Raw genomic sequence first — 18,703 nt, 5'->3', positions numbered from 1 at the left:
GGAGATGCCCAGAAGAAAAGTTGAAATAATATATGCATGATTTACAAGCAAGAAAAGAGTAAAGCTCGAAGACATATAGATTTTTTATAGCTTAAAATGCACAAATGAACACGTGTATGATCCCTAAAAGTCTAAAACATTAATGTACATAAGCTTCTTCAAGAAGCACGAGTTTATTGAACTTATTGAACTGGTTACCACAAACAACCATCATTTTCAAGAGCACTTCACACCAGTTTAAAAAATGCCCAACACTGCAGACGGGAAATAGATTGAGTCACCGAAACACATGCCTTACAAAATCAGGAACCTGGCTGAAATAAAGTAGAGGGACAAAAGACACTGAAGAGAACACAGAGAGAGGTGTGGTGAAGTTGAATCTGGTTGTCGGAATTACATTTGTAAAATCGTAGGATTTGTTTCAGGGTTTGTTTCAGGATTTGTTTTGGGTGAGGGGTTATACTACGCCTTGTCCTACTTTCAACTGCTGCACTGTGAGGCAGCTTATTTGGGTTGGGGTTCAACTCATTTTAATCAAATTTCTAGGCCTGGCATTAAGCCAAGACCTTTTGATTTTTATTAAAATTATATCTGAATAGCACCTGTGTTACTACGCATGCCAAAGCTTCTTGTGGCTTAACAACACAGTGAATACCACAACTGTGTTGTTACCATGAGTTCTATTATAACACAAGTCATTACAACGACGTGCTTTAGGAAAGCGCTGGACTTTGTAATAGTTTAAATTACTATTCCAACCCCGGTCACTGTATCAGCAGGGAAGGTGTTGTACTTAAAATCAAACACAGTCCAACACTGCATTCCCTAAAGCAAGTTGTTAAAATGACTTGTGTTGCAATAGAACTCGTTGTAACGTCGCAGTAGTGGTACTGATTGTGTTGTGAAGGTACTACGATGTAACGCCTGCCTTGTAATTGATGTTTCCCTTATATCTATATTATACTTACTTATAGGGGCCGACAGCCAGTCCGGTTCATTCATTGGTCTGTTTTTGCGTCATTCACGTTTTTCTTCCACCCGTGCAGCATACAGCTTGGGGCAATGGGATTGCCAACTTCAGCCACTGGCCGACTTCACTGTGAGGGATGTCATCCCCCTTTATAACAACTATTGTTGAAAAAAAAGCAAAAAAATGGGACTAGAGCCCGCTGATTACTTACCATTGGTGGGCATCCACTTCACTCTAATTTCCTTGCTTCTCTCTGGTCACACCTCCTGTTGGCTGCTTACCACCTCCTGTATTCTTCCCAGGATTTCTGTCCCAGCCGTGGAGCACGGTCCTGTCACAGCTTCCTGTTTTTTAGCCAGTGTCTGTGCGCTGCTCCAGGTATTTAAAAAAAAGCTTTTTGCCATGGACTCTATATGAGTGCATGGCACTGTACCGCCCCCAACCCGCCCTTTGCCCGATGTTAGCTGTTGCTTCCCCCTTCCTCCCCCACAGCACTATTGTGTTGCTCCCTCTGCCCTTTTCCCGCTGTTTGTTTCATTCCCCAACACCCTGCCCTCCACCTGCTGTCCGTTTTGATCCCCACCACCCCAGCACTCCTCCCACTGTTCGATTCGTTCCCCATTCTCACTCTCTCCTCCCGCTGTCCATTTCCCCACCCTCCTCTTTCATACATATTGCTTGATCCCATTACACATATAGCACAGCAGTGTGGCCTGCTGCTCAACATAACTCAAAGGGAAAAAAAGTGATGTGATGGCTGCGTCATAGCGCTTTATTTGTCAGTTGAAGCCATGTTTCAGAGCAGCTCGCGCTTGGCTTTACCAATGCTTGTTTCATATTGCTTGGGACCAGCAACTCCTACACCAATAACGTTTTACAAAAACCATGACAAAAGAAAGATTTGACAAAATCATGAGGCTGGTAGGTAATTGCAGACCTTTTGGCGTTGCCAATGTTTGTTTTACTCCAGAATCTTCGCAACGAGTGAAAAAAGGGATTGGAAAAGTATTCATTAGAAAACAGGTGGTCTGAAACATAGGAGATCCTGTCTGGCCACCACGTTTCTACAAACCCATTCTGGGTGGCTATACAGAGATTTCGATTAAGTAATCCATCTAACATTCAGAAGACTCTTCAGCTCTACCTCAGTCTTCCGTCAGTGCCTACTTTATTTCCAGTGTTAAAACGACTCAAGACGCATGGTTGCCACATGTAGCAATTAAAGGTGTATATGAGTTAGGAACCAATGGCTAAAAAGCGTACTTGCTGTTGTTATCCTACCCCGCTAGGGGCGTAACGTCTTATCACCACCTAGACCACCGTGAGTGGACCCGGCGCTTGAGGGCAGGATAAAGTTTCCTGTCTCAATATTTATGGAATTGAATGTGGCAGGACCAGTGCTCCAGTGGTTTCTATACCTCCCTTTCAGGTGATTCTTTAAACCTTTCAACTGTTCTTTACAAGCATTGACATTAATTCAGACCCTTTTTAATATTTAGTCCTACTCTTCTCTGGTCCTTTGGATAGAATTTTTTTTAATTCTTACACAGGTGAAACCTAATCAGCCAACCAAAAAAAGGGTGGTGTGAAGGAAAGTAGTTAAGCAACTATAAATTGGGTGCAGTGGGCCTTCCAACCACTGGCCCCAGTGCCACTAGTCCTGCTGCGCAGCAGATAACAACGCCCATTAACTATGTCTGCACTTCCTCCCAGTGGTCAAACTAGCTCTCTTCAAGTGTCTTCCAAAGGGACCACTTTTCATCAGGCACAGATTGAACAATATTCGCCCCCGATAGGTCTTTACGTCGCTCCTCTGCTTAGGTGCTCACTATTGTAAAACAAAAAAAAAAGCTTCTATGCTGAGCTCTTCTTTTTTTTAATCAGACTACCAAAGCCTGGAACTCCTTTCCTAACCTTCTACGTTCCATAAGTCATAAGTCATAGTCATAGATTCTTATATAGCGCACGAATCACCAATAAGGTCTCAAGGCGCTTAACTGAAAATCGGTTGTTGTTTTGTGAAAGTCTTGAGCTATTCTTGTTCTCCTTTTACATCTAGGTGACATGTTTCTCCTTATTTTTCCAGTTTTATGATTAGCACCAGGACATCTTGCTCTTAACAAATGAATATCATTATCACCATATGCACTAATAGATGGACACTGAGGCCTAATTGTCTCTGCACATTTAGTGGGGAAAAATAATTTTGTTCTAGGTGCTTCTCTCTTTCTTCTTGTCACATTGGACCACCAGGATCACAATACACCTGGTCCATGTGGCTTTCTTTTTGATTCTTTACCGACACCAGGACCAGCAGAATATTAGTACAGGATGAGTAATGAGGTGCATGTTTTGGACACAAAATTAAACCACTCCGTGCAAGCGCCGGGAAACCTACGGGTAGCTGAGCGCTTAAGAAATGTAATAATAAATAAATAAAAATAAATAAATGCTCAATCTACAGAAACAACTGCAGGAATGGGCAGGCAAGCCTCCTATGCTTCTTTTGTCTAGACCTACAGCTGGTATAACACTACTCACAAGGTTCAGAACACCCACGAGATTATCCAAGACACTGCCCATGACCCTAAAGTGGTAAACATTTACACCAGCCACTTAATTTGCCTTAAGGCCTATGGGCCTGTCCAGCCAGTCGCGGATGTTGAGACCAGAATTCCACTGGGGGAAAACCCATTTGCTCTACTCTTGAACTACCCCATTATTTATCTCTATTATAATCCCTGGGTGACTCTTTTCAGATGGGTCACCGTAGGGAGAGCACCTCTGGAGGTGCTACACGTCAGCCTCCTTAGAGGCCCTCTTTTTTGAATGACATTGAGACTGACAGATTCCAGGCCCATCTACCCAACTCGCCAATCTCACACTCATACAATGGCACAATGGAATAGTCAACACATTTGGTGTTACATGGAGTGGCATTCACAGTCTACTTTTCTGCATCTTCATACACCCTCTGCCATAGATTTGTAAGGAGGGTTAGTTGAGAAGTATCAGATGAACCATCAGATGCTCTCCAGTGATGCTGAAATCCACTAGCAGTTGGGAAGAAGGTAAGCAAACAAGTCTAAGATCATGTATTCCACTGGATGAATGAGTGCTTCTTTCACTTGAGTGGAGTCAAAAAGAGATCCTGGTGGAAGGTTGAACAGAATCCAAGTCTCCAAACTTTGAATGGCATCACAGCCTAGGACCCCAACCATCTACTGCAGCAAACCTTGGAGTGTTTCGTTCCCAAAGGCAGAGCACTGGTCAAGGGTGCCAGGGTGCTGCTTTCCATATTCCAAAAAGTCTTTCAAACTACGTGAACTGTGTATAATGTGTCTTTAGTGAGAGACCTGGTGATGGGGTGCTTAGGTCACTGCAACCTCCATTGTCCTGGAATTTCAAACAGGCTAGCCAATTAGACATTGTGCTTGAACCTTAGGGCGGGGCTCGATACCAAATTCTTCCATGGAAAAAATGTTTAAACCTTCCCCACACCGTATAGGGCCATAGCTAGAATGAGATTATGGAATTACGGTTGGGTCATGGCAGCCTATCCAGATTTAAACGCAGCCTCTTAGCTTGGAGACTACCGGGGAAAGGCTACAGTGGCAGATCGGCCAGTCCAGCCATCATTACTCCGTATTGAAATTTCACCATTTGCTACTTTTGGATACGAGGACCAGATTCGCAATTCTTTGCACCACAAGCAAGGCCCATCACTGTAAATCACCGGGATTACTGCAATCATTAGTTCCTCACTTAAGATCCAATAGGATCTCTTACTGTCCGCTTCGGGACACTTGATTATTCAACAAGTATTCCAGTGGATTAAAGAAGAAGACAGGACTGTGTGAGAGCAGATCTCATGTTATGAGATCATGCTCCCTGATCTCTCGACCACCTGTCCTGATTTTACTGCATGTTATACCATTGAGAGTTGGGCTTTCTCTATGCTATACTGTGCCACTACTCACCTTCCCCTAACTCCTCTTCTACTCCTTTTATATACAGTCGGCCTTTCCAAGGAGGTACAGATACTTTGCTTATGTGCATTATCTGCACCCTCCACTTCTGCCTGCCATGAAAAGACACCTTGAATGGGCAACAGTCCTGTGTCCTCTGACTGTGCCTATTTGCAGTCAAATTCAGTTTGCATTTGTGCAGGACCACACTCGCATATAAGAAGCACTTTTACAACTTTGGTTACCTTTGCAACAATTTTTCCCAAATGTTACTACCTACTCCTTGCTACGGCATCAAGCTCTACGGCGGATTCTCCCGGCTTTGCTGTTCTTGCTGAACCCTGCTTCACCCAGATAAATTATCTCCTGCTGTGCCTCCTTACACACTGGCAGCCTTTTATTCTCTATGGTTACCACCTTGTCCTTCAGTTTGTTACCCCCTTACATTAGTTACAGTAACAGCATTTCTCCCCCTGAGTAACTTCCCTTTCTTCCTGACTATAATTGAATCCACCTCAACACATCCCAGTGCAGAATTGCAATTGCTGTGCACCGGACTGAGGCAGGATCTTAGAACCACCCTTGGAATTCTCCCCACCTACAACACCTAGAGTTGTTTCCCAAGGTCTTAAATTTCCAAAGGAGTCAGGTTAGGGCACGGTTCTAGCTTTCCATACCACTCATACTGCTGCTTTATCTTCCCTAGCTGCTACACCCAATCACTATTTTTGAAAGCTATGCAACTGAACTGTTTCACCTAACGTAGAGACATGAAGATTATCTGATGGGATCATCCAAATGCAGTCTAACTTCCCTCTCCAAAATTTAGAGACTCTAAGACAGTGTTTCCCAAACTGTGTGTCGAAAGCCGATTTTTGTGGGTCATGAACGTCGAAGCAATAAATATAGATGCCTTTAATTAATTATTTATCTTGTCACATTTGCTGTGCTTCAAAGACAGAGGTCAAATGTCAGGCTTTGTCTTCTGACAAATTATTGCTTATTTTTTAACATAGGGATTGGTGTTTATAAACTCCTCTTACTTTGCACTCAGGAAAAAGAAATGTAAAGTGACTTATGTGACAATCATGATGGAGTACAGAGAGTGTGAAGGGAAAGGCCGTAGGATGTCAGTTTTTTGTAATTCGCAGCAAAATGTAAATACCTGTAAATGAACGGTACATATTCAGCAGTTTGGGAAGCATAAATCAAGCACTTTTTTTGTAATTCGGAAATGTAATAATAGGATCAAAACAAATCAAGACACTTTACGTGGTGATGCACAAATTTTAAAAAAAGACCTGAAACCCGATTTTCACACATCATCATTTGTTGCAATGTAGTTTTATCAATATAACTGTATGTCTGTGCAAATTTAGTGGCCATTTCAATAGAAAATATGTTGTCTTTAAATGACAGTGCGTTACCACACAGTGCTTTAGTTACATTAAAAAACTGCCCTCCCCGTGTCCGTTTAAGATAGGTGGGTAGCAACATTTTGTTGTTCAAAAAATTGGGTCATGGTTCTAAAAGTTTGGGATGCACTTGACATCCACAGAACTCTGAAGTTAACAAAAGGTGACATGAAGCTCACTACAAAATCTCTTAATGAAAAGAATTGCAGGAGTCATTCAGAAATATGGGTGCTGTTATGCAGAACCATATCTTTTATTTTAATTTCTCAAGGGATTTAATACTTCTGTAAATTAAAAAACACAAGGGGGCATATGTACAAGCCCTGTGCACTCCCATATCTACAAGGCCATGTAAAGCCACCATGCGTGGCTTTTCATGGCCTTGTGGATATGGAGTAATGCAAGGCAGAGCAAGTCGCCACCTTGCCTTAAACTGCATGAAAGAGCGTTCCATGGGTATTACTGTGGATGCTCCCACTCAGCACCCATGGAATTTGACACTGCTCCAGATTTACCACATCTAGTACAACTGGGGCAGCGCCAAAATCTTGGGGCATATTTACAAGTCCCTATCGCCACCATAACATCACTTTTCACGAAGTTGTGGTGGCGATATGGGCTTCGCCTTATTTTACAAGGCAGTGTTAAGCCACTTAAAGTGGCTTAACACTGCCTTGTAAATAAGTCACTCTTTCATGCTATACTTAGCGTGAAAGGGGAGGGCAATGGGTGTTGGAATGAGCATTCCACCGCAACACCCATTGATTTTGACGCTGCCCCCATATGTTCAAGAGTGGCGTAAATATGGGGCAGTGCCAAAATTAAGACCAGGAGAAACCTGGTCTTAATCTGGAGCAACAAGGAGAAATGTTTAATTTCACTTAATTGTTGCTGTTTCCATGTGTGCTGCATTGTGCAGCACACATAGAAACAGCAAAAGGCCATTGATTGTGTTTGCAGAGGAAGGTGTCCCTACCTGTACATAAATAATTATTTAAAAAAATAACGTTTTGCAACTTCTACGTGTGCTGCATTAAGCAGCACACACAGCAGTTACAAAATGCCATTTAAAGATTGTTTATGTGCAGGAAGGGAAATCTTACTGCATATAAACAATCTTCCCTAGCAATGCAGACACCCTTGCACAATGGTGCAAGGGTGCCTGTGTTGGCGCTAGGCAGCTACATTTAGTGCCAGCACAGGGGTAAACGACGGGCTGCACCATATTGTTGTAAATATGGTGCAGCCCTGCGTTTCAGAAGTGGGGGACTGTGGCTTTAAGCCAAGAAGGCTAATGCCATGCTCCGTCACTCCTATTGTAAATATGCCCCCAAGCGTCTCCCTAGAGTAGGCATAACGAGGAGAAATGTTTAAACTTCTCGTTTTTTCCTCTTTCCACGTGTGCTGTAGCAGCACACAGAGAATGAGGAAAAATGAATCTCATGATTGTTTTTGTGTAGGAAGGTGCCCCTCCCTGCACAAAAACGAATTATGGCAATATCACAGACATCCTTCATGATACAAGAGTGCCTGTATTGGTGCCCGTCTGCTAACTGTGCATCGGTACTGGCTGAAAGGACAGGAATGTACTATATCTTGTGAATACGCTGTATTCCTGTCTTTTCAAATTGGTGTAGGGCAGCGCAGCAAAATTACTTGTGTTGCTGCCCCATGCCACTTCTTTGTAAATATGGCCCAATAAGCAGATTGACACAAAACCTACACGATTATTGAGAGCCACTTATGTATGTTATATACTACTCAACCAAGGGACAGAAGAGCCATGCTTGCATATAATATGTCCCTATGCGAACCAACTGAACTGTAGACATGAAATTGCTCTTTTTGCCTTTCACATGCTCACCTCTCATTTACATTCTAATGCAGTGTAACCTTTCCCATTAGTGAATGTGTGAAACTGCTCCTCCATCTACAGAAAGGCCAAACAAGCCCTACATATGTCTCTCTCGTTCGCAGCCGCCTTGGCCTACCTCAGAGTAGGTGGAAAGATGAAATGCTCCCCCCTTTCCCCCCGCATGGGCCATTTAGGCCCCCTTATAACACCTGGGTGTGGGCAGTTGCTCACAATATGATGCACCACACACCCACCCTCATGAAATGATAGGTCACCCACCACCCTGGTTATCTCAAACGCTGTTCAGTTGCACAACACCTCGCAAGATCACATACATTCAAGACTGCCAACAGTTTCGGGTAACACCCTCACAGAAAATGGAAAAAGTCGAGTTTACTTCATTCTGTGCTGAAGAAGCAGACGTCAGTAACATTAGTGGTGGAAACAGGAACAGAGCTCCGGTCAGCACAACTTCTAACCACAGACATTTTAAAATAGAGCAATTGCAACTAGACAAGAAACACTCTACTCGCAGGGTCGTAGTTATGTTCTCCTGCACACAGCACCGTCAGAAGCACTTTTGTACTCATGCAGGTAGATCAGTGTTGAGCAAGTTTAGGTGGCACTTGGAGTGGACGCAGGTTCCACGTGAAACCATGATGTTCATCCTTCATAACATTTTAATTTTTTTAAGGTAGTGCAAAAAGTAGCTAAAACACAGAAAAAGCTACATATGGTAAAATCATTTCACCTCAAAGTATGAAAGGTTTAAAGAACAAATCTTTTTTCGTAGCAAAAGTTGTGCAAACTCAATAAGCTTTGCAACTTGCTTGGAGCAGGATTTGGAAAGCTTACTGGTGTCAGTAAGGACCTGTTACACCATTGAATAGTTCAGTTCAGTTCAGTTCAACTTTATTTCGGCTAATATAGCCATAAAAGCAGGAAGTACAGACAAGAAAACATTTGTAGACAAATATATAAGAAATACCCTTAACAACTATTGATTGCATGACACATTACAGTTAATATAGTGGGGCAGAGTAACAAATTAATTTATAACAGTTAGTTAAATATATTTCCTAAAATCCAGATAAAACCATAAAAAAGGTTGATTCCTGATAAAAAGCCAGATTAAAACCTAGATTTAAGATCTTTAAAATCACTGAACTTCTGAACACAGTACATTCTGCCTTGTTTAGTTCAATGTGTGAAGACTGCGGATTCCAATATTATATTACAATTTATGTCCAAAACGTTTCCTAATAAGAAACACATTGAATAGGAACCTGCTTATGCAAAAAAACATAAATTGTGAGGTATTAGACTTGATGATACGCTCAGCCATTGAATAGAATTGCAGCCTCATTCCACCAGGACCCTTAGTGTGTGTAATACTTATGCTCTGCTCTGGAAACATAAACAGCTCCACAACAGCTTCTAGCCACTTTTCTCCCTGACTGACGCTGGACTCAGTGCACCAACCCCAACGCCATTTTAGCAACTCTTTGTGCCTGCAGACATACTGCACATGGACAGCTCAGTCCCCTTCCCATGTCTGGTGCATGTGTGCTACAGTGAGCTTGACATGGGCAACTAGTTCACCATCAGGTAAGTTAACTAAACTCCAGACGTACCAAAATGCACACACTCGTGCATGCAATGACAAGTGCCAAACTGACACACTAGATAAACTAGCATTGTGCAACTCTGTTACCGCCTAATGAGAATGAGGGCGGCCTGGAGGAAACTCAGCCATGGTCAAAACAAAACCTAAAGCAGTCACTGCTGAGGAAGAGACAGGGAACACACCAGAGGGGCTCATTTCTTTGTTTATCATAACACTCACTGTCCTCCAGCCATCTCCATACACCACTGGCGATTAAATCTGAATATGGCGACCATTTGTGGAGCAGTGAATCCATAGCATGTTTTGCTGTATTTTACCAGCCCTGCAGCTCTGACACATGTGGCACGGTGCGTTTTTGCTGTGTTTTAGTTGTGGCTGGCACTACAGCTTTTGAAGGTAGCAGCGCCCCCCAGAGGGGGGAGAGATGGACCAGCAGGACTGGTTTCTTCTAGGGCAATGGGCAATACCAGTGCACCTCCTTTGCAGTGTATTTGTGAATGTGGGAACTAATTTGCAGTGTTTATGGGCAATCAGGGGTCACCAGCTTCTAGTTTCTAGATGTACTGAGCCCAGCTTACTATCGGGCCCAGTCTGAGCACCAAGTTAACCCCTAAGGCACGACCCTAAGAGTAGTGAGGCAGAGAAGTCCAAGACTTACTGAAGGATGTGGTGTATAACCCCATCCTGTTGCATTTGTCAGAGTAGAAAACATAAAATTATTTCATACAGCGTTTGTCAGAGAGTTCACAATGTAAAACCTCTTCCTACTGTATTTGTCATAGAGTTGCACCATGCAAAGCTCTTCCTCCTGCATATGGTATGGAGTGTGTGTTAACAATGGCTCAATCAATTATGAGGAATGGATCTACATCATAAGCTGGTTAACTCAACTGTTGCCCAATCAAATACAGACAAAGAAGGTCACCATAGAGACAGAGCCGGAGCTCTGAGGCCACCTTAGACTCAAACACACGTTCAGCCCTTAAACTTCAGGGTCCAAGGATTACTCAGGGTGGTGGTGTGGGTTGGAAACTAAGAAGTCCACAAAGTTAACAATAACACTTAATAAGTCAATTGCCACCAGTGCTTTAATTCACGCTCAGGGCTACGATATCAGAATATCATTGTCAAAATATGGCCTGACATTAAAATTGCGCCCAAAATAAATAATTTTAAAAGGTATCGACCCTTTGCAGTTAAAAACAGAAAAGCAATACCTAATGTGGTGATATTTTAATAAATGATATTCTGTACACAATATATTATGTCAGACAATATTTGTGACATTGACATTCTGACATAAAACCCACATAGCTATATACTAAACATAAAACTAAAAATATATACCTTGGAAACCAGACGGAACTAACCCCTCCTGAACTATAGATTTGTGTACAAAGGTCTCTCATTATTAAATATTGTACAACCCCTTTGTATGTGCTTGTTACAGAGTTCACGATGTAAAACCCATCCTTTTGTATTTGTCTCAGGAATCACAATTTAAAATCCCTTTGTATTTAATTTGTCAGATACATTTTGCACGTTCACCCCTTATTTGCCACACAAAGGCAGTATGACATTTCCACTGGTGAATGTGTGAGTCTGCTACCCCATCTGCAGAAAGGTCAACAGATCCATAGGTATGTCACTCACATTTGCAGTCTTGTCGCTCTAGCACACTGTAGGTGTCCCAGACGAAAAGCTTCCCCACGCACACTGTATGTGGGCCGCCTACCACAGATGATGTGGGCAGTTGCTTTACAATACGGAGCACCATAACACCCACCCTAAGGAAGTGATAGGTCAGCCGCCGCCCGGATGCTAACAAGTGCTGTTCGGTTACAAATAGCACACTTCTTTTTAAGGTCACAAACAGCTGTATGGTCTGCTGTGTTGCACAATGTTTACCCTCATGGAAACTTATGATGTTTTTCTTAATACTGGACTGGGGCATGAAGTTCACTCCTGAAAAAGCAGACATTTGTTAACTTAGTGGTGGAAACAGGATCACAGCTCTAGTCAGGGCAACCTCTCAACACACAAAGTAGCATATTTCCGAGGCCCTATCGCCAGTGGAGAGTTACTTTTTGTGACGCTCCGCCGGTACAAATCACAAAATCATATACATGATGCCACGCAAAGCTACTATGCCTGGCTTTGAATGGCCTCATAGATATGGAGTAAGGCAAGGCAGAGCAAATTGCTCCCTTGCCTTACTCTGCACTCGTAAGGGCCCTTGCATGGGCGTTGCAGTGTGTTTTCCCAAGCAACAGCCATAGATGTTGGCACTTCCCCAGATTTACGAGAGCATGTAAACCTGAGGGAAGCAACAAAACCTTATGACTCCCGGGGTGAGGCATGATGAGGAAAAATTATTTTATTTCTAATTGTTTTTTCCTCTTTCTATGTGTGGTATCTAGCAGTTAGTTAGTTTAGTTCGTTTTTAAATTTATAGTGCGCAACAGATACCCAAAAAGGGTTTCCCAGCGCACACACAGAAAGAAGGAAACACCTCTTAGGATTATTTCTGTGCAGGATGTGCCCCTTTCTGTACAAAACAATCTTGCAGACAACACAGGCACCCTTTCCCTATGGTGCAAACTATATCAAACCGGCATCTTAAAGCCTCCTGCCTCACATGGCTTGACAGCTTCACCTCCCTCTTCACGAGCCACACAAATCCAACATCCCCTGCATCTAGTCCAAATTGTAGCTTCTAGATGGCTAATAGCCTAAAATCCTGTGATTACATCACATCCAGACACACAACTGTAATACATTTCCCACACATATGCTCTAGAATTGACTTCAAAACCAGTGTATCACCCTCAAAGCGACCCAGAGCAGAAAACCCACAAACTGACCCAAGGAGATTGACTTATTGACGTTGATGATTGGTTTATGGTTAATAGGCATGCCCCTGATGAAGTCGTGAAGACTTGAGATTGGGCACTGATTGGAGTGCATATAAACTTATGAGAAGACGCAATATCGCTGTGAACATTTGGTTTCCTGTACTTGTTGAAGTGCTCTGGGATCTCTTGTCAATTTTGAACTTTGTCCGAATCTGAGCCCTCTTTGGTGGCAACCCTTCTCTCTTGGAGAACGATTTCCAATATTGGGACTTTATGAAACTTGCTTGATTAGATAGTCTTTACTTGGTGTGTTGTGCGCGCCTCTTGATTTCCAGCCACCATATATTTCAGAACTATGTACAACATTCCCAAGTGTATGAATGGCCCACTGCTTTCAATTACGATTATCTCTTAGTACCCTACCAAGGGTAAGGAGGCATACATTACTCTTCTAGTTCCAAAATAATTCTTTCTTGGTGCTTATTCTGTGCATTGTGCCTTGGGTATACCCGATGTGTGGTATTTATGCTTTTATTACTACTTTTATATTTTCCTATGCACTTCAATAGCTGAGAATTTGTAGACATGATTGCTATCCTTATGATTGTCCTATAGATTAGTGATATACTGTTGGTCTATGTAAAGCACGCTGATGACCTTGAGCCTTGTGCGTGCTATGCATGCACAATGACCACTTGTAACATATATTGTGTTTGTAAACCATGCATTCAACCAGAAGGGTGTCTTCGGGCTGAAATAACTTGTTTATCGTTACCCAATTCAATAGTACTCATTTTATTGACCTCAGAGGGATGAACGGCTAAGTAGACCTTGTGACATTCAAACCTGTGATCATGAGGTCAAACACAGATCCCTCAAGTAGAGGCATTGTTCACACAGACACCAAACCCAGCCTCAAAATGAATAGAGTCATGCTTGCATTAGGGCCCATGGCACACTCCCTTCACCACTGATTTATATACTCTAAAATGAGTTTAATTTCCCAGATTACCTTCTAGTCCCATTTGAAATTCCTCAGAACATGTGAAACATCACAGATACATGGTCCCTTGGAAAAAGCGGTGGTACTGTATCTCTCAAACCCCCATCTGCACCTTCCCACGCGCACTTACCGATCAGCCGCCTGCTGTCAAAGCCCCTTCCAATTAATCAAAAGAACTATGGATTAGATACTCTCTCTAATCTAATCCGTGCTTTGAGTATCTCGAACACTTTTATTCACAGAATATGCCATTACCATCAGTTTTCAGGGGGGTTATTTAATATCCTGTGGCTAATCTGGTGAATATTATAGAATCCTGAGTTAATGGCATTTTTAAAATTACAAAAGAATAAATAAATACATTTTATTTTTTCAACTTTACCCACACAGGTACTTTTTTTAGCTCTGGAAGCTGTAAATGCGAAGACTGCCCAGAACATACGTTCTCCAACAAGAATGGCATGAGGCCATTGACCTGCAGCAGGTGCAAACAGTGTGAAGGTAACAAACACTGTTCTTCTAAGCTCTTTCCTGCTGTGTGCTTTACAGCATCTATGAATAGCACTGCAACTTGTGAGGGGAACAATGTTTTTTGCTTTTGTTGACCATTACCTGCGAGCTGTTTGTGTTTTTATAGGCGCCATTTTGAATTTCTACGAAAATTTGGAGAAGGTTTTATTTCCTCAATGGGTTATGAGATACTATTTGCTTACATTGTTGTAAACTAATCATCTCCACTCCCAGGGCATCACCTTACAAAAGTGTAAAGGAGGTGTCCTTTCAAAAAACACATTAAAGGGTCCATCTGGTGAGTGTTGTCGCAATGCATCTTCAATCTCAAGTGGGCATCATTAAACCAAGCGACATTCTAGAACATCTTTTGTTGTTGATTGAAAAAGGATTGGACAAAGGGAACTTTTTTTTTACTCTAAACTGCTATTGCCCATTCAAAAGAAATATGGAAAATAGCAGGAAAGGGATAGTTGTAAGAAAGAGATCTTGTAAAGATTTCAGAATTTACAGGGTACTTCTGATAACTGAAGGAGAGAGTTGTATCCTCTGGGAAGTACACTCAAGAAGTCCCTCTCCCTGAGCTTGTGCGAGGTGTAGTAGATATAGTAACTACACCAACAACAAATAGCAGTAAGTCAAAACCTCTAACTTAGGTATGTATCTGTATGTGAACCTTGGTATATATAAAGGTAGAAAGTGAAATCTTGCCTGTGGAACTTCGTCCAAATGTGCGAGTTCCCATCAGTCAACTCACGAGACCGCCCTTCATCATCTGGGGACCCTCACGTTTAGAAGGTCAAGTATCCACACTAGATTGGCAGTTGTCATAAGCCTAATCTATACCAAACGAATCGTGAGGGAAGGTCAGAGTGTCTGTGGATGACTGGGTAGCAGTGCAAAGGAAAAAGTGAAAGTGAATCAGTGAGCAATAGAAAAAATTATCTTAAAATTGGGTAGTGACAGGGGAAAAAAACATTTATTCAGTACCCCTTCAGTCCCAAAGTCAATAAAAACAGTGCAATAAGTAGTATAACCAAATAACTACTAGAAAGTATCTTAGGTCGACATGTTTCTGCAGACAAACGGAGCCAGGTGGTCTCCTGCTGCTTCTTCAGGACCATTAATGCTACTGCTAATGATAAAAAGAGACAATATCACCATAAATGTGATCTGTTACCATCTTCCTGACTTCATGGTGCAATCGTCCAAAGTAGAAGACCAGATACATACAAAAGAAAAGAACAGACAAGGCACTATTAGTATGTTATTTACCATGTGCGTGAATCGTATGATTGATACAGATTCAATTGTTGGCTGATACACTGCCAGCCGCAACAGACAATACAACTTGCCATCGCATTCTTCTGCTCACTCACCTTATTAGCAGGAAGGCATAGCCCCACCTCACCTGGCTTCAGTAGATATAGTAAGCAAACTTTGTCCAGATGATTGTGTGAGATAGAGATTAAAGCCTTGAAGGTCGAATTCCCTTCAGGGCCTTGCCAGCCATTCAGCCCAAAGTAATAGGGAGAGTCTTTATAACATAGTCTAGAATGCAGCAAGCCGTGGTAACACAATACAAATGAAACACATTTTCAGTTCTGCACTAAATACTGGCAGGCTGTACTCCCTTCTGCCAGGACAGTGGAAGGGTGTACTCCAATGCCCTGGTGGGCACCAGCCTTCCACATTTAAAAATCTGTGCCTGCCTGGTGGAGATATCTATACTTCCAAACAAGGGGCTGCCACAGCTTCTCCTCTGAATGACAATGGCTTTTCTGAAGGCATCATAAATTTCCTGAGCAGCTGCCTAGTTTCACGTGCCCATTCCGCAAACTTGTTTTCTTTAGAAACAAGCTCCCAAAGCCGGAGTTTGTTTTTGTAAAACAAAAACATAATGACCCTCATATCTTTGGCGTTTTATCATAGGATGTGTGGGGGTTATTTATTTTGTTTAGGGCCACCAGACATTTCCTGCCTGTCCCGCGCAGGAAAATAGTACCTCCGACTGTCTGCTACGTATGTGGTGGAGTACTCTGTCTGCCAAACCCTAGATAAGTTATTGGGGGGCCTATCTAAGAGCCGGTTTGCATCGCTCTTGATCCACGCAATGTGGTGCAAGAGCGACGCAAACCTTACATGTGATTATGAAGCCACGTGTGGGATTGAGTGGCTCCATAAATATGGAGTAAGACAACGCAGCACAAATAACTCTGTTGCCTTACTCTGCCCTGGGAAGGCGTTCTAAGGATGTTGTGTGTGTCTGCCCATGCAACTTCCTTGGTTGTTGCACACTCCCAGATTTACCAGAACTGGTAAACTGTGGAATGTGCCAAAGAGATATGCCTTCCCAAGGAGGTTTAACAAGAATTAGAACATTGGAATGTTGGGAGCTCCATTGCAGACAATGGAGTGCTCCCTGCTTCTACGGGCCGGTAAAGGCCCGCAGAGCAACATTCCAATGTTCTTCAAAGGCTTCTCGAAGCTCGAGGGAAATTATATCCCCTCGAGCTTCGAGAACCCTTTGTTTAATTTGTTAGAACATTCTGCCCTCTAGTGGCAGAATGTTCTAATAGCCTTATAGCCCTTCGTAGCAGGGCTATACCGGCTATTAAAGTCCCGCTGTCTCGTTAAAGTCCCTCGCCTTCGGCTAAGGCTAAGGCTATGGTAATATCTTTATTTCTCCTCCTTACTTCCTCTTTCTGTGTGTGCTGCGGCAGGCCTTGCATTTGCACCCGGCACTAAAAGGGCACCATCGCAGGTAAAAAGGCAGGAATGCAACCTATTGCTTTAAATATGGTGAATTCCTGCCCTTTCCCTAACACTGAGTCCAGCAAGGTGACACGCTGAGCTGCATGATATTCTCGTAAATAAGTGTCTACATTTTACAGGAGTCCTGCGGAAAATTCTGCACACACAGCACTATTGTAAAAACAACAGTTGGAGATAAAAGGATGATTCATTTATTCACAGTACACAGATTGCAGGAAACGATTTTCATATACAGTTCATCAAGCCAGGACAGTATTCCTTTATGAGGGCCAGACATTTCTAACAATTCAATAGTGGGAATGGGCAGCTCAACGTGCTGTGGCTAAAACAAGTTCAGGCTTTGAGCTTGACCATCTGCACAGTCTGCCTAGTACTTTTCTTTCTTTTTTTTTAAGTGAAATTTGCTGCGCCACAGAGCTGAGTTGTAAATTCCCTCTTAGTTTACCCTTTTTTGCTTAGGTGTGGGACAGATCTTTCCTACACTTGATTAAAATATATAAACCATTTGCAATTTCCAATATATACCACCGTGTACAGTGGGGCAGATTTACAAGCCTTCCAGGAGCAGTGACATTTTGAGCTCTTTTGGGGTTGGTTGTGGGATGTGCTCCTATTGAGAGTGGAATCTTGCAACACTCCGCGTCTTAATGTTAAACTACCTCCAACTAGCTATGGAGGTAAAGAAAGCAAGCAAGCAACTTCAATAACAATAAATAACAGCAGTTGAAACTGTGATCCAACACACCAGGTGACAGGTTTTGTTCAGTGCTTAATTTGAGCTGGTGGATACAGGTTGGTCACACCAGCATTCATTTTTGTGGACCGGCACTTATTTTTCTTCAGCAGATGTTGAACCAGAGTCAAAGAAGAGCCTGCAAAATAGGGAAAGAAGGAGGAAGAGAAAGACAGGAAAAACAGAGACAAAGGAAGAAAGAAGCAATGAAAAATAATGTAGATTCATGAGCTATAGAGGCAGGGGTTGCCTGTTAGTGGATTCAAGAGGCATGTGGTGGAATCAAGACTATAACGCCTTAGTAATCTCTAGCCCTGACCTCAGTGCTTAATTTGATCTGGTGGTTGAATGGGTGGCCCACTGGCAGTCTAGAGTAAGAGAGAGAAGTACAAAAAAGAGGGTGACCATAATTTAAGAAGCAAAAACAGGGACAGACCAGACATAGAAGTAGGACTAAAGGCTGACAATGATCAAGACTTAAATATGTGTGTGTACACACACACACACACACACACACACGAGTAGCAGTGACTTTCAAACATTAAAAATCTTAAAACCATTCTAACACTCTTGTTCTTTAGAACTCCTCATTTATACATTTATAGGACATTAGGTATGGCTGGACTTCTAACATGTTCCCCCCCTGCCATCCAGCACCCCACTCTGCTTCCTCTCTGCTGTAAGCATTCAGCAACCCTCCTTCTGTGCTGCCTGAAAGAAAAAGATTAATTATTTAAATTGTTTCAGAATTAAGAGGCACCTGTGGAAACAAGAGCATAGTTGGTTGCGGGTTTCTGAGCAAAACCTAGAGCCACAGCTCTTATTATTTTACACATGTAGCACTGTTTTTGATTTAACATAATACAGAACATTCCAACCTTTGTGAGGATAGCGAATAATTGTTCAAGTTGTCAGGTGTTGACTGCCTGATATCATTAGAGCTGAACATAGTCTAAACCTGAACAGCTCACCTGGCGTGTGACAGTGGCCCG

General features: G+C 42.5%; 1 protein-coding gene across 1 annotated transcript in view; it reads left to right on the top strand.

Annotated features, from left to right (window-relative positions):
- Positions 1 to 18,703, top strand: part of TNFRSF9 (TNF receptor superfamily member 9) — an 82,789-nt gene that overhangs the window by 23,190 nt on the left and 40,896 nt on the right. The window contains exon 3 of the mRNA XM_078642865.1: positions 14,084 to 14,194. Coding sequence (XP_078498991.1) covers positions 14,084 to 14,194 — 111 coding nt within the window. The remainder of the gene's footprint in view (positions 1 to 14,083; positions 14,195 to 18,703) is intronic.

This window comes from Lissotriton helveticus, chromosome 5_1 (genome assembly GCF_964261635.1).
Source record: "Lissotriton helveticus chromosome 5_1, aLisHel1.1, whole genome shotgun sequence".
Taxonomy (NCBI): domain Eukaryota; kingdom Metazoa; phylum Chordata; class Amphibia; order Caudata; family Salamandridae; genus Lissotriton; species Lissotriton helveticus.
The sequence above is the reverse complement of the archived record's forward strand: the minus strand, read 5'-3'. Positions and strand labels throughout refer to the sequence as shown.